This window comes from Aphelocoma coerulescens, chromosome 17 (assembly GCF_041296385.1).
Source record: "Aphelocoma coerulescens isolate FSJ_1873_10779 chromosome 17, UR_Acoe_1.0, whole genome shotgun sequence".
NCBI lineage: Eukaryota > Metazoa > Chordata > Aves > Passeriformes > Corvidae > Aphelocoma > Aphelocoma coerulescens.
Window position 1 is genome coordinate 32843 of NC_091030.1, and position 14229 is coordinate 47071.

The 14229-nt window shown below is 55.4% G+C and overlaps 1 protein-coding gene across 1 annotated transcript; it reads right to left on the bottom strand.

Moving 5' to 3' along the window:
- Window positions 1-2435: 2435 nt before the first annotated feature.
- On the bottom strand, window positions 2436-9533 carry LOC138119784 (serine/threonine-protein kinase pim-1-like; the record flags this gene model as incomplete). Its single annotated transcript, XM_069031944.1, is given in 7 exon segments — window positions 2436-5621; window positions 5909-6044; window positions 7880-8056; window positions 8690-8899; window positions 8902-9070; window positions 9276-9326; window positions 9444-9533. Coding segments are annotated over 6 exon segments (786 nt in total), but the record flags the coding sequence as incomplete, so codon positions are not given.
- Window positions 9534-14229: the final 4696 nt, after the last annotated feature.

Below are 14229 nucleotides of genomic sequence, written 5' to 3' on the forward strand. Positions count from 1 at the left end.
TTTGCCATTTCTCAGTCACGTCGGACCTCCCGGTCCCGGGGGGAAGGGGAACAGCGTACCTCTAGAAAAATTCGGCTTGGCTCGCAGCAGCAGGACACATCAGAGAGTGCAGATCACGTCGGGCAGCACCAAATATTACTGCAGGCCTGGGCCCTAGGGTATATCACCGTGTCCCGCAGCCATAGGGAGGAGGAGGAGAAGATCCAGCAGGCAGGAATTGTGCAGCAAGATTTATTCATTTAATTATTTTACAAACTCTTTTATAGACTTTTTTCTTCATAGTCTAATAGGACAAAGGATCAGCCACCCCTTGGGGGTGATTGGCCAAAATCCTAAAACATCCATTGTCAAAATATTTTTCTACTATACCAAAAACAAGACTTTTCAAGGTTGCAGGTGGCTTGGTTGTTTACATTCACTGCTACCTCTTCTGTGAGAGAGAAAAGTCTCTCATGGACTTAGAAAATAGCAAGAAAATCCTTGCTAGCAGCATTTTTGTATCTACAGCCAATACATTTTCCCTGCCCCTGTGCCAGGGCAATGCCCTGGGCCACTTCTTCTGGGAAATCCCACACATCCTCAAGCTCCCCTGCTCCAAATCCTACCTCAGGGAACTTGGGATTATTGTGCTGAGTGCTTTTCTGTATTTTGGCTGTTTTGTGTTCATTGTTTTCTCCTATGTGCAGATCTTCAGGGCCGTGCTGAGGATCCCCTCTGAGCAGGGCCGGCACAAAGCCTTTTCCACGTGCCTCCCTCACCTGGCCGTGCTCTCTCTGTTCCTCAGCTCTGCCATGTTTGCCCACCTGAAGCCCCCCTCCATCTCGTCCCCATCCCTGGACCTGGCACTGCCAGTTCTGTACTCGGTGCTGCCTCCAGCCCTGAACCCCCTCATCTACAGCCTGAGGAACCGGGAGCTCAGGGATGCCCTGAGGAAAATGATGACTGTATCTTTTCAGAAGCAATAAACCCTTTTTTTTTTTTCTGTGGCAGAGCCTCCAGATCGTAACTCTTTAAAATTTCAGACTTTCTTTCCCTATTTCTGCATTTTTTCATTGGTACCATTTCTTATTCTTGTTCTAGTGTTACAATGTTTTTTACAAAATAGTGTAGTATTACTCTTAGCAATTCTACATGAACATCTACCTTTCTTTAGAAACACAGAGACTTTCAGGAGGCCTGCCCCCTGTGCATTTAAATATAAACAAGTGACTGCCCTGACTTGTGTGTCCCAGATGCTTCCTGAGCCATTCTCTGGCTCTACAGGGAACAGACTCCCAGCACAGCAGCACAGCCAGGGACAATGGCCCTGCCTCTTCCCACATCTGCTCTTCCCAACTCCACCCTCCCCTTCCCTGCCCTTCTGAGGGTGCAAGGCCGGAGTGCTCTGGCAGCTCGGTCACTGTCCTGCTGCTTGTCCGTGCTGTGACCACAGGCAGGGACAGGCCACGGGCACTGCTGGGACACAGCCGGGCTCCAGCACAGCAGCTCCATCAGCAAAGGGCATCTCCTGAGGGCAGGGCAGGAAGGCTTCGCTCTCCTCCAGAACCACTCTCAGGAACAGGCTGGTGTGTGTGCACAGGAGCCCTGGCAAGAGGCTGCCCTGTGCCTGGGCCAGCAGAAGCTGCCTGAGGAGCCCCGGGGCCAGCTCTCTGCTGCTGTGCTAGCCAGCGGGGCTGGCCCTGGGGCTGCAGGAGCTGCCCGAGCTGAGGATCTCCTGAGCATTCCAGACACAGAGTCGCTGTCCCTGACCTCCAGTGCCTCCAGTTCCTGCTGCAGGGCCAGACAGGACTGGGCTGCTCTGCAGGGCTGGGGCCGGGGCAGGGAGAGGAAAACAATGGACCCTCGATTATAAGAGTCCCCGCAGTGTCCCAGTGATCTCCATGGTTCCATGAGGCCTTTCAGTGTCAGAATGGCCCCTTGGTTCCATGTGGCCTGGCAGTGTCACTGTGGTGCCCTTGATTACACGAGGCCCCACGGTGTCGCAAGGCACGTTTGGTTCTCTGGGGCCGCAGTGTCTGTCTTGCTGGTGGGCAGGGCCAGCACCAAAGACACAGACACCAAGTTCAGGAACAGTGTGATTCGTTATAATGCAAAATTGCAACGAATCACAGAAAGAGAAGCACAGCAATGCCCCCAATCATCACTACTAAAGATTGCCTGTGGTGATTAAGAAAGATCCAGCCCCAGTTACCCTCAACCTTTACCATCACCCAGCGCCACCCATCAGCTGGGGGAAGCTGTCCCAGCCAAGGACTGCAGAGCCACTCCCGGACACTGGGAATTCCTGCAGCTGCCTCCAGCCACAGCTGAGGCTCCAACCCCGCTGGGAGAGGGCCCAGCTTTGACAGTGCTGGAGAAACAAACTGACAGCACTTCTAGTGCAGGAACATCTGCTTTCATCCTCCTCTTGGCTTCCTCCTAAGCCTGGCCAGGGCTCAAGGAGGAGCCAAGGGAGCTGACTTTGACCATACAGCCCCAAACAAGGCCAGATGTCGGATTTCATGGCCTTGTCCAGCTTCTAAATACAGAAAGGTCAATACATGTTTCACTAATGAGTGGATACATCAATCACAGCGCTAATGATCATGCATATTTCGTTAATGAGCAGATGCATAGATAACCTTTGGTTGCAAGGTTCATCCAGAGGTCACCTTTGACTCAGGGCCTGTTGTCCAGGCCTTGGTACTTTGGGGACGTGGTTTAGTGCTGGGCTTGACAGTGCTGGGTGAACGGCTGGACTTGACGTGCTCAGAGGTCTTTTCCAACAGAAAGGATTCTGTAATTCCATTATTCCAGCTGCTGGATTCAGCTAGGTCCATGTTAGCAGCATTATTTTGCTCAAAAAGTTTCCTCTTGCTCAGCACTTGTGGCCTAAGGCTTCAGCTCCTTCAGCTCCTGGTGCTGAGCTGCTCAAGCTGAACGAGACGACTCGGAGAGAAGAATACAGTTCATCCAATTCCTTCTGGCACACGGAGAGGGGAGGCTGTGGAAACAGGAGCATTGTTTGCTGTGGCCTCCTCTGTGCCCTTCACGCCTTTCAGCGCTTTGAAACAACCAAGAGCTTTCTCCAAGAGTGCAATGAAGCAGCTGTTCCTGCTCCCAGCTCTCGCCCTTCCCAGTCTCTGCACTTGACTGCTTTTGTCCCTCTTGCTGTGCCCAAATTCTGCAGAGGAATAACAGAGTTATTCTCGTGCACTGGTGTGTCAGCTCTGCTCTGCCTGCAAACACATGGTTCGAGAACTGCAAAGGAATTCTGCCACTCCTGACTGAATCAGGATGTCACCAGTGCTAAACTCCAGTTTAGTCCAAAGCAACCAGTTTACACCTGTGCTGGTGTCTGCAAGATTTTTTTCTTTAGGGTATCCCAACAAAAGTAAACAGATGAGGAGCCTACATTTCTGTTGTTTATCAGAAATATATCTCATTTTTCTGTACATTCCTTTTTTAGGATGTGTTATCGGTTTTGAAAAAAGAAAAGAAACAAAACAAAACCCAAAAAACAACTGTGAGGTGAAAAATCTCCTGTAACTTTGGATAAAGAGGTAACCAATCTTTTTAAGAAGAGAAGTTGGTTATTTATTCACTATGTGTGCTGATGGCATGGATCCATCTTACTGACTTCAGCAGCCGTTTCTAAAGATTTTGGGGTTTGTTTCCAATACTGTTAATTTAAATTGTGGTTGAAGCAATAGAAAATTGAAAGATGAATTGTGCATGACTGTGTCTTGAGTGTAAAAATATTGCAGTGTGAAACTTGGACCTCAAGTATTGCAAACAGAAATTATAAATCCCAGTGGATTGTGTGACAGCAGCTTTTCCTAGAGGATGTGCAGCATCAGAAAGACTTTATCAGTGTGGCTGGGGGTGCTTTTAGCTTTGTCCTGTGCCACTCTGGGATGTCATGAAACAGGACTTCACCTGCCACCAGCCCAGGCCAGGACACCCTCTGTCACCACAGCTCCTTGGACCTTGTGTGCGCACAAGCAGACACAAAGTGTTTCTGCTGTTCCCCCTTTTGCACAAATGCACAGAGAGCTGGGATTTTTCCCAGTCTCGTGTCTCCATTGTGCCATATTCCTAAAGAACCAGCAGTCCCTCCCACTGAACACGGCGAGTTTCACAGATGGCTGTCAGCTCCACTTCCTGCCTAGAAAGCTTGAAACTGCTTCTAAATGCTGCTGCTTCCTTCCGCCCTTGGACACCGACTGACACAGAGCTGGGAAAAAACATCCCCTGGCTGCTGGCTGACAAGGTGAGTTACGCCAAAGTAAGAGCTCTGTGGGAAATCTCTATCCATGCCCATCCTTTTAATCCATCTGTGCACATAGGGGCTGCCCATAGATGTGTCTGGTATCTGAAGAAGGAGTGCACAAGCACCGGGACTGACACTTTCCCTCTCCATGTGCGTTCCACAGCCACGGGTACACAGACGTGATGGAAAGCCTGGTACAGCCAGAGCCTTCTGTCCCTGCAGAAGGGAGCGCGGCGGGTGGGGGCGGTTGGTGGGCAGCGAGCCCCGGACAGCGGGCGAGATCCGGCTCCACAGGTGCCAGGCCCTGCTAAGGCTTAATGCCGGCTCCTCTGCAACAGCAAAGACCTTCAGCCGTGTCACTGGCCAGAGGGGCGGTGCTGGCCCGGCCGCACAGCTCGTTTTCCCCACAGGTTGCAGGAGATGAGAACACAACGCTTGCAAACACCGACTGCGAGCCACAGCTCTGGGTGCTCAGCGTTAAGCTCAGCTCTGGGAGCGCTGCACCAAGCTTCAGGGGATGCACTGGGAGCCCGGCTGGGCTCTGCCCTGGGGCCATCCTCCAGGGACAGCTGCAAACAGGGAGCATTTGGTTGCCACAAAGAGCCAAGCCATGGCTGCAGGGAAGCTGCTCCGGCTGCGGCCTGCACTGTTGTGTGCTGTGCTCTGGGGCTGCTGCTCCCCGCAGAGGGGACTGCACTGGGGTGCCAGAGGAGACAGAGAAGCTCCAGCTTAAGCCTAACTGGGCTGGGTGGCTGGGCTGGGAAGAGTGGCGAGGGTCAAGGGCATTCACAGAGCTCATCCTGCTCTGTGAAGAACGAGGAAAAGGAAGTGGGAAGCCAGCAGTGAGCAGAGCTGAGGCCTGGAGAGCAGCTCTGAATGACCCCCAAATCTCACCAGACCTCTGAGACATTGCTGTTCTTCAGCCAGTGACAACACGAGTCCCTAAACCTGGGGCTCACTCTTCCTCATGGCCAGGGCCATCAAGGAAGGCTACAGTGCAATGGGGACTGCGGTGAGCTGGGAACTCACTGGGGGAAAGAGGGAGCACTTGTGGAGCAAAAGGCAGGTGGGGGAGAGAACTGCTCAGAGAAGAGCTGAGCTTCAGCTTGAGCAAGCTGAAAAATGGCATTGGGGGTCATCCCAGACTGATTTCATTTCAGAAGTTACTGAACAAGTTTGTTATTGGGGGGGTGTCATATTTTCCCCCTGAGGTGCACGCTCTGCAAACTTGAGCTGCACTGCCGAGCTACTCAAGCACGTCTCTGCTGCAGGTCACGGCGTTTCTTCTTTGGCTTCTCGTGGCCCCGGGGCTGAGCCGCAGCAGAGCCCTGGCGGAGCCCAGAGCAGCCTCAGCATCCACAGAGCCCGGCTGCAAGGAGAGAAAGCAGAAAGCGCCCGTCAGCTGAAGGCTCCCGTCCCCCTTGTCCCAGCCGCCCGCGGTGCCCAGGCCGTGCTGGCCGCGCTCAGGGCGCTGCCCAAAGCTGCCCAGCATTGCTGCCTCTGGCAGGAGAGCAGGAGGGCAGGACACGTGCCCAGCCTGCAGCCGGCCGTGGCACAGCCACCTCCTCAGCAGCTGCCCAGAGCAGGATGCTGCTGCGCTCGCTGCCGTCTCCCAAAAGCCCTTATCCCAGCCGTGCCAAGAGGACGGGCACCCACCTCACACCTCCCGCTGCCAGAAGAAAAGCTGCTCCCAAACGGTGTCCTCAGCGCTTCTCCAAGGCCCCGTCCCATCCACGCCACAGCTGCTCCCAAGCACTTCCCGATCCAGACTGGACACCACCTAGAACGCTTCCTTTAGAAAAACAAACAACAAATTACTGAAAATAGATTACAGACAAAAAGGGGAAACAAGGAAAAAGGTAAAAAATCTTATCTCTGTCAAGGGCATGAGGAAGGCCAAAGACCGACATGCCAGGAAAAACCCACCCACAGGCGAGGAAAGCCTGTTGGAGAATGGTTAGAGAATCAGGGACATGGATTATTGATAAAGGGTACAAATCAATAACAGAACTGTACAAGCAAAAGCCCGCAAGCAAAGGCCTGCATGAGAAAAAGCCTCCATGAGAAAATGCCTGCGTGAGAAACAGGCCTGAGAACCAAAAGGGAGTTTTTAGGAGGTACAGTGCTGTTCTGATAAAGATGTGCTGACCATGAGAAGGGAGGAAGATCTTTGATCTCTCAAGTCAAAACATAAATAATAGAAGCTTGCCAAATGTAGTCTTTTGTCTAACCCAATTATGTAGAAGTAAGAATGCGCTTTCGTAAGTTTAAACAAATTAAAGAACTGGTAAGCTTGTACTTTCACACTATATAAGTGCCTCTGTATTGCTAATAAACGAAGCTTGCTTTATCAATCACATTGGTTGTCTGCATGTTTTCCCCCGCCAAAAGTCAGCAGAAGCCCACGCTTTCTCCCTTCCCCCTGCACTGCCCCCCAAAAGTCACAGTGATCCCAAAGCAAACAAGGGCAGTGGAGCAGCCCAAGCCCTTCCTTGCCTGCAAAGCAAAGCAGACCGTGCACAGCTTCTGGAGTCCCACTTCTACTCCTGCCACGGGGGCTTGTTTGTGTCGGGCTGGCTGCCCCAGCCCCAGCCCCAGCGCGGGCCACGGTGGGTGCTGGGGGCTGTTGGCAGGGCCAGGAGCCGACTCCCATTTTGAAACCACCCCAGCCCATCCCTCCAGCCCTGCCAAAAAGCAGCTTGGCAGCCGACTGAAGAATTGGTTGCATCCGCCCCAGCAAAGGGGGGAACCTTTGCTTCCCGGCCAGGCCGTGCAATGCACAAATCTGGGAGCATCCCCCTGCGTGTGGACTCATCTGCAAATTCGCTGTGGAGCCTGGCTTCGAAGAAGGTGCCCAAATCAAAGCCCATCATCTTCAGCTTGCCGGTGGCCAGGGCGAGGAAGAGCTTGCCATCCTCAATGTCATCCTCCATGTCTCCAGCAGCAGCAGCCCCACCTGGCACAGCTTCTCCAGGGGCTCCTTCTTCCCTGCGGCTGAGAGCAGGCTGTCAGTGCTCTGCCCAGGCCCCCGGCTGTCAGTGAAGCAGAACAAGCAAAGCCAGCTTGGATGGCGGCCACCAGCACTGGGAAGAGCAGCTCAGCTCTAGCACAAGGGCTGCCTGTTCCCTTCTGATGACCCCTGTTAAGGGCTCCAGGCAGGACAAAAAAGTCTGGGTTTCTCTGCTTCCTATTGCCAAGGCACATGTGGAGCTGTAACTTAGCAGGTCCCTGGATCAAAGTGTGCATGGGGCTCTCTCCCTTCTCCTATGGCATGTGAATATCCTGCATCCAAGGATCACACAACAGGTCTTCTAATGAGGGCCTTTCCGAGGAGAGCACGGATAAACACCACCTTATCAGATCCTGGCACTCTGGGCAGAGAAACCAGAAACCACCAGTCACTCGGAGAAGGCTCCTGTCCGCTTTGCCCCACTCTTGCCAAGGCCAGGCCGTGCTGCGTGTGCTCAGAGCTGGGCCAAAACTTTCCCACCAATTCTTTCTTTTGGAGGGCAGCAGGAGAGCAGGACATTGCCACCTGCTCAGCAGCTGCCAGTGCGGGATGCTCCTGAGCCCGCTGCTGTCTCCCAGCACTGCTATTCCCCCCGTACTGCAGAGACGAGGATCCACCTGGAGAGAGCCGTCGTGGGAGCGAGAGCCGGCCCCAGGTGCTGTGCCAGCCCCTCCTGAAAGGGTGCTCCCCGCAGACCATCTGGTGCAGCACGATGCCCAGGGACCAGACGGTCGCTGCCTCGCCGTGGTACCAGCCTAACAGGGTCCATTCCGGGGGGCTGTAGGACGGTGTTCCTATGGAATACAGATGGAGTTCATCAGGGGATGCTGCCTGCTCCCAGAGCCTTGCCCCACATCCCTGGGCACGCAGGGCTGCACCAGTGGCACATGGTGTGACCCGCTGCCCTCTCGCCAGCACCTGGGACTTGTGTACAAACTTGGGTTTGGAAAAGAAGCTGCTGGTGTTGGAAGAGAACAGTGGAAGACCTGGCAAGGCCCGACCATGACATGCAAAGGAAAAACCCACTCCGTGCTGGGGGAAAACCATGCCTTCATTCTCCCTTCCTGCACTGCCCCAAAAAACATTCTCAAGCCAAGGCAAACAAGGCAAGCGGAACAGTCCAAGCCTTTTCTCTACTGCACACCAAACTGGCTGGTGCACAGGTTCCGGCCCCCCACCCTCTGCTACCCCCACCCACGGGTGTTTTTGTCAGGCTGGCTGCCCCAGCCCCAGCCCCCATCCTGGGCAGAGTGGCTGGCAAAGGCTGCCAGCAGGGCTGGAAGCTGGCCCCCCACCCACCCCCGCTCAAAAGCAACTCGGCTGAAGATTCAGTCCCATGACTGGCAGCAAAAGGGAGAATCCCCACTGCCACACCCAGCTTGGGCCGTGAGATGTTGCGCCGTGAGATCCCAGCACCGGGAGCCTACCCCTGCCGGGCTCAGCTGCAAAGTGAGTGTAGGCTGAGGCTTGCAGGTAGGTGCCACAGCCGAAGTCGATCAACTTGGTCTGCCCGGTGGCCAGGTCAACCAGGATGTTCTCCGGTTTGATGTCCCGGTGCAGGACCCCACAGCTGGTGCAGTGCCGCACGGCCTCCAGGACCCGGCGGAACAGCTCCCGCGCCACTTCCTCTGACAGGAACCCTGCGCCCAGATGAAGTGAAGGAGGTCCTGAGACTGCTCTGGGCACTCCAGCACCATCACCACGTTGTTGGGGAGCTCCAGCCACTCGTGGAGCTGGACGATGCCAGGGAAGCCAGCGGACACCTTGTCCAGCAGCACGATCTCCAGTGGTGCTCGGGTGCCGTCGGGCTGCGGGAGGAGCACGGTGCTGTCAGCGGAGCTGATGCCGTGCCGGGGCTCGGGAAGCCCTCAGCCAGCCGGGGACGCTCTGCGCGCTCCGCTGGCCCCACGGCCGCTCTCCCTCGAAGTGTTCTGGCGCCTTCCACCCTGCCGGGCCTCGGCTCATCCCCGCCCGTCGCGCCCCGGCTTCTCCCGCTGCCCCTCGCTCACTCACCAGCTCGCCCCAATGGCCGATGCGGTTCCGCGGCACCCGTTTGATGGCCACCTGCAAGGCAAGGGGAGCAGCGGGCTGAGCTCGCCGCCCGCCGTGCCCAGCCCCATGCTCCTTCTCCTCCTCCTTTGCCCCCCGCCTCCTGCGCCCGCCGCCGGCCCCGCCACTCACCGGGGCGCCGTCCGAGAGCCGCGTGGCCGCGAAGACGCTGCCGAAGCCGCCGCGCCCCAGCAGCGAACCCAGCCGGTAGCGCTCCTTCAGGCCCTGCTGCGCCTTCCGTGCCCGCGAGACGCGGCCGTCAGCGCTCGGCCCGGGGCCAGGAACGGCCCCCGAGCGCCGCTCAACCGCCCCGGGCCGGCCATCCCCACATGGGGGCTCTTTTGGAGGGGCCACCGGCGGCTCGGGGCCGGCGGCCGCGCTCAAGAGCGGCGGAGCTCGGAGCGGGGAAGACGCTGCGGAGGCGGCGGGAGCGGCCGCGCCGCCTGTGTCCCCGGCGGGCCCCGGGAGGAGCCGAGGCCGGGACCGGGGCCGGGGCCGGGGCCGGGGTAGGGGTCGGGCCAGCCGGAGCCAGGGGCTGGCGATGCTGCCCAGGAGCCAGGCACTGATGCCCGCCCAGCAGCGCCACAGCCAGGACGGCGAGAGCCGGGCGGAGGCGGGACCGCGGCGGGACGCCCGGGGGCGGGGAGGGGAGGGGAGGGGCGGGGAGGGGAGGGGCGGGGAGGGGCGGGGCGGGGCGGGGCGGGGCGGGGAGGGGAGGGCTAGAGCACGAAAGGGAGAGCGGGAGACGGTGCGGGACACTGGGAGACGGAGAGGAGAAGCAAGAGTCGATAATCGAGTCACTTCTTTCGCTGCTGCTGCCGCTGCTGCGCTACAACTGAAGCGCCAGGGCTGTTTGTGTGTCTGTGTGTCCGTTTGTCTGTGTCCGTGTGTCTGTTTGTCCGTTGTCCGCTCACCCCCCCGCCGAGCCCCGCGCTCCCTGGGAGCAGCCCCTGAGTCTGTCCAAACACGGGAACTTTGCCGTGTTGAGCCAAGATCCAGAGTCTTGGCTCCTGTACAATGGCAGAGGAATCCCCTCGGCTGCTGCTGTGCGTTGCCCCTGCTGAGGGTCAGACGCTATCGGAGCACATTCCCTGAACGCAGAATTTGTACCCGACCCAAGTACTGCACTTACATCTCCAGCACTGCTTTCCAAGAGAAAACAAGGGAAGGGAAACTGTGTGTAGCTCATGGTATTTTAGAGTGTCTAAAACTTGCTAAGTCATAGATATTAGAGGTGAGATCTATTTGGAATTAATGGGAAGGAGAAGTATTGCAACATGGCAAAGGGAAGCATAGAAATAAAAATAGAGGAAAACATCTTGGATTGTTTCTTTCCATTTTCATTTCACTTCTGGAAAGCTGTTTCAGTTTTCCCAGATTCTTCTCCAGAGTCCTGTCTGCTCTTTTCAAGAACCTTTCCTGAAGAACGAGTTCGAGCTGCTGTCACAAGATGTGCCACCAGTTGCAGCTTCTCTTGGCTTTCCACACTGTGCGTGCAGCACGACTCTTGCAGGAAACCAGGACAGAGGTTTTGAGAACTTGGCAACTTGTCCTTTCTTGTCCTTGTGGGCTGGGCAGTTGTGCCCTGGGTAAGGTTTTCACTGTGACTGTTCCAACCTAGGAAAACAGGAGCTGGTACCAGAATTGTTAGGGAGTGCAACCCTGACTGAATGCAGAGAAAGAATCTCCAGAGCCTGCAGCCAGAAATGGAGAGTTGTGTGATAATCATTCACACATCCCCATGGACATCTTGAAAGTGATCTAGAACATGAAAATGGGCTGACAGAGGCAGTTTGTTTCTGTGTTCAGTGTAGATGATTCTACATCTCTTGCACTGGTATAAATCAAGAGTACAATCAGTTCATTTGAAGCACCAGAACAAGCTGGACCTCTCAGAGTAGATGACTGAAAGAATCTGAAAAGGAGAAATGCCAGGAATGACTTGGTGAACTTTGTAATTTTTTCTAATAATTTCTAATTTCTAATAATTTCTAATAATTACTAATCCATTCCCTCTGCTTTTATCTTTCTGAAAAAGGCCATTTGCATGCCAGATTCCTCGGGAAATGAGAACCCTGAACTTCTGGAACTGCCTGAAAGATGCCCTGTTCCTCTGCAGGGACACTCAGGCTGAAACAGGAGCGGGGTGCCAGAGCCCTCTCTTGGAAGCCTCTTCTGAGCTGGAATTCGTGCCGTGCTGGGAGAGCAGGAGGAGGAGAGCGATGGGCGCTGTGTGGGAGGAGCAGGAGGTTTGGGCCGCAGGATGTTCCCTCTGCGCCGCTGCCCCGCAATCGGCGGCCGTGCCCAGGGCTCCGGGCCTGGCCCCGCGTGCGCTGAGCTCCCGACACTGGGGGAGCTGCCCGGGCTGGGCTCAGGTTCTACTGGGACCCTGCGGCAGGCTGGGCTCCAGCTGGGATCAGCAGCAGCTGCAAACACCTCTGGGCATCTCCATGTTCTGCTGCTGGGAAGAAGCCATGAAGCGAGTCAAGAAGTTCTGGTTTTTCTTTCTGCTGGTGTTGGGAAATAGAATTATTGGGATCAATAAAAGAACTGTGCAAGCAATAGGCCTGGAAGTTTTTAGGCTTGTGTGTGAGAAAAACTTGCCATGGGAAAGTCCCTGTGTGAAAGATAACAAACAGCCTGAGAAAAAAGAGGGAGTGAAAAACTTGCAGCTGTGCTATCCGGGAGTGAACGAGGGAGGTGAGCACTGAATTCTTTTGATCATAACAAGACTGTGGAAACTTGCCAATGTAAGTCCAATTATGTAGAAATAGAAATGTGTCTTGATAAGCTTTAAGCCACTTAGGAGCTAACAAGCTGGTATACTAGATAAGTGCCTTTGGACTGCTAATAAACGGAGTTCGCTCATCAACCATATTGGTTTGGATTCTCTCTCTCTCTCCCCCCACCGGGGGCCTGAGCTCCTCATCCCGCAGAGCTTCTAACATCCTGGTGGGTTTTTTCATTTTATTTGACACTCCAGAAGCAATTTCTGTGATGGCCTCTGTAAGTGGATTCTATTTCAGCAGCACCAGCAACAGGGCTGTGTTTGAGTGCTGCAAATGTGGCCTGTGTGGCTTTAATTCTCCTTGGCTTTGTGCTCAGGGACTTGTGAACATTTCAAGATCTGCTAATCATGATGCCTGCAACAAAAAGCCTGAGCTCCCTGTCACAAAAAGCACTGTGGGTAGCACTGATGGAAAGGGGCAATTGCAGTTTTATGGATAAATTCCAAGTGGCAACCAGAAGAGGGGCAAAGTAGCAGTGATCTACAATTCCCAAGGCAAAGGCAACAAAAGCCTCCTGCTGTCCCCTCAGGGTGAGTAAAACAGTGCTGAAATCAGTGCTGGAACCTGATCCTTTCTTTCTCTGAAGGCTGGCTCAGGGCAGCACAGCCGGGCCCTGAGGAATTGGGGCTGTTTGGGGGTGATGGTTGCTCTGCTCCAGAATTCACCTGGAAAAAGCCCTTGGGAAGCCGAGGCGGGAGCGGGCGGGAAGGGCCGGCGCTGCTGCTGCTCGTGCCCGGGAGCCCCGGCCGGGCCGGGCCGGCGCCCGCTGCGCTGCGGCTCCTGCTGCTGCCAGAGCCGGGCGGGACTCGGGGACAGGGAACGGGCCCGGGACACAGCAAAGGCTCGGGGGCTGCAGGGATGTTCGCGCTCGGGCCAGTGCCGGCACAGAGCTTCGGCCTCGGCATTAACCCCGAGGGAAACGCGGGGGAAAGGCTCCAGTTCAGCCTTTCTTTGCTCGTCGCGGTGAAGTGACCGAAATAAAAGGAGAACAAGCAGGACTCAACCCCCTCTCCTTCAGGAGGAGCCCTGTGCTTGGGGCTGTGAGGGGCCATGAGGCGCTGTGAAGGGTCATGAGGGTTTGTTAGGGGCTGTGAAAGGTCATGAGGGGCCATGAGCTGTGAGGGGCCATGAGGGTTTGTTAGGGGCTGTGAAGGGTCAGGAGGGGCCATGAGCTGTGAGGGGCCATGAGGGCCTGTGAGGGGCCATGAGGAGCTGTGGGAGGCCGGGCACCTTATGGAACCAAGGGTCAGTTATGTGGAACCAAGGAGATCATTGTTGACAGTCTGGAACCTCATGGAACCAAGGGGCCATTGTGGCACAGCAAGGCCTTGTGGAACCAAAGAAACCATGGTGACACTACGGAAGCTTCTGAAACCATGGCTCCATTTTTACACAGCAGGGTCATGTGGAACCAAGGAGCCCATTGTGACACTACAGAATCTCATGGAACCAAGGGGCCATTGGGACACTGCGGAACCAAGGAGACCGTTGTTGGCAGTACAAAAGCTCATGGAACCAAAAGTCCATTGTGACATTGCGAGGGCTCATGAAACCATGGAGACCGTTTCGGCAATTCGGAACCCATTGGAATCAAGGGGCCATTGTGACACTGCAGGGCCTTGTATAACCAAGGGGTCATTGTAGCATGGCAGGGCCTCGTGGAATCAAGGGGATCGCAGTGACACTGTGGGGCTCCATGAGGCCACGGGGCCATTCTGGCTCAGTGCAACCAAGAATACCATTGTTACACTACAGGGCATCATGGAACCAAGGAGGCCATTGTGACACTACAGGGTTACATGGAACTAAGAACTCATGTAACAGTGAGGAGCCCAGTGGAATCAAGGGGCCATTCAGTACTTCAGGGCTTCATGGAACCAAGGTGCCATTGTGACACTGAGAACCAAAAGAGCCCATTGTGACACTGCGCAGCCTCGTGGAATCCTGGAGACCATTATGGCACTTTGAGGCCTTGTTGAATCAAGGGGCTCTGCAGGGCCTTGTGGAACCAAGGAGCCCCTTGTGATACTGCAGGGCCTCATGGGACCAATGAGACCATTCTGACACTCTGTGTCCCCATGGAACCAAGGTGACCATTGTGACACTGCAAGGTCTCATGGAAGCTAGGG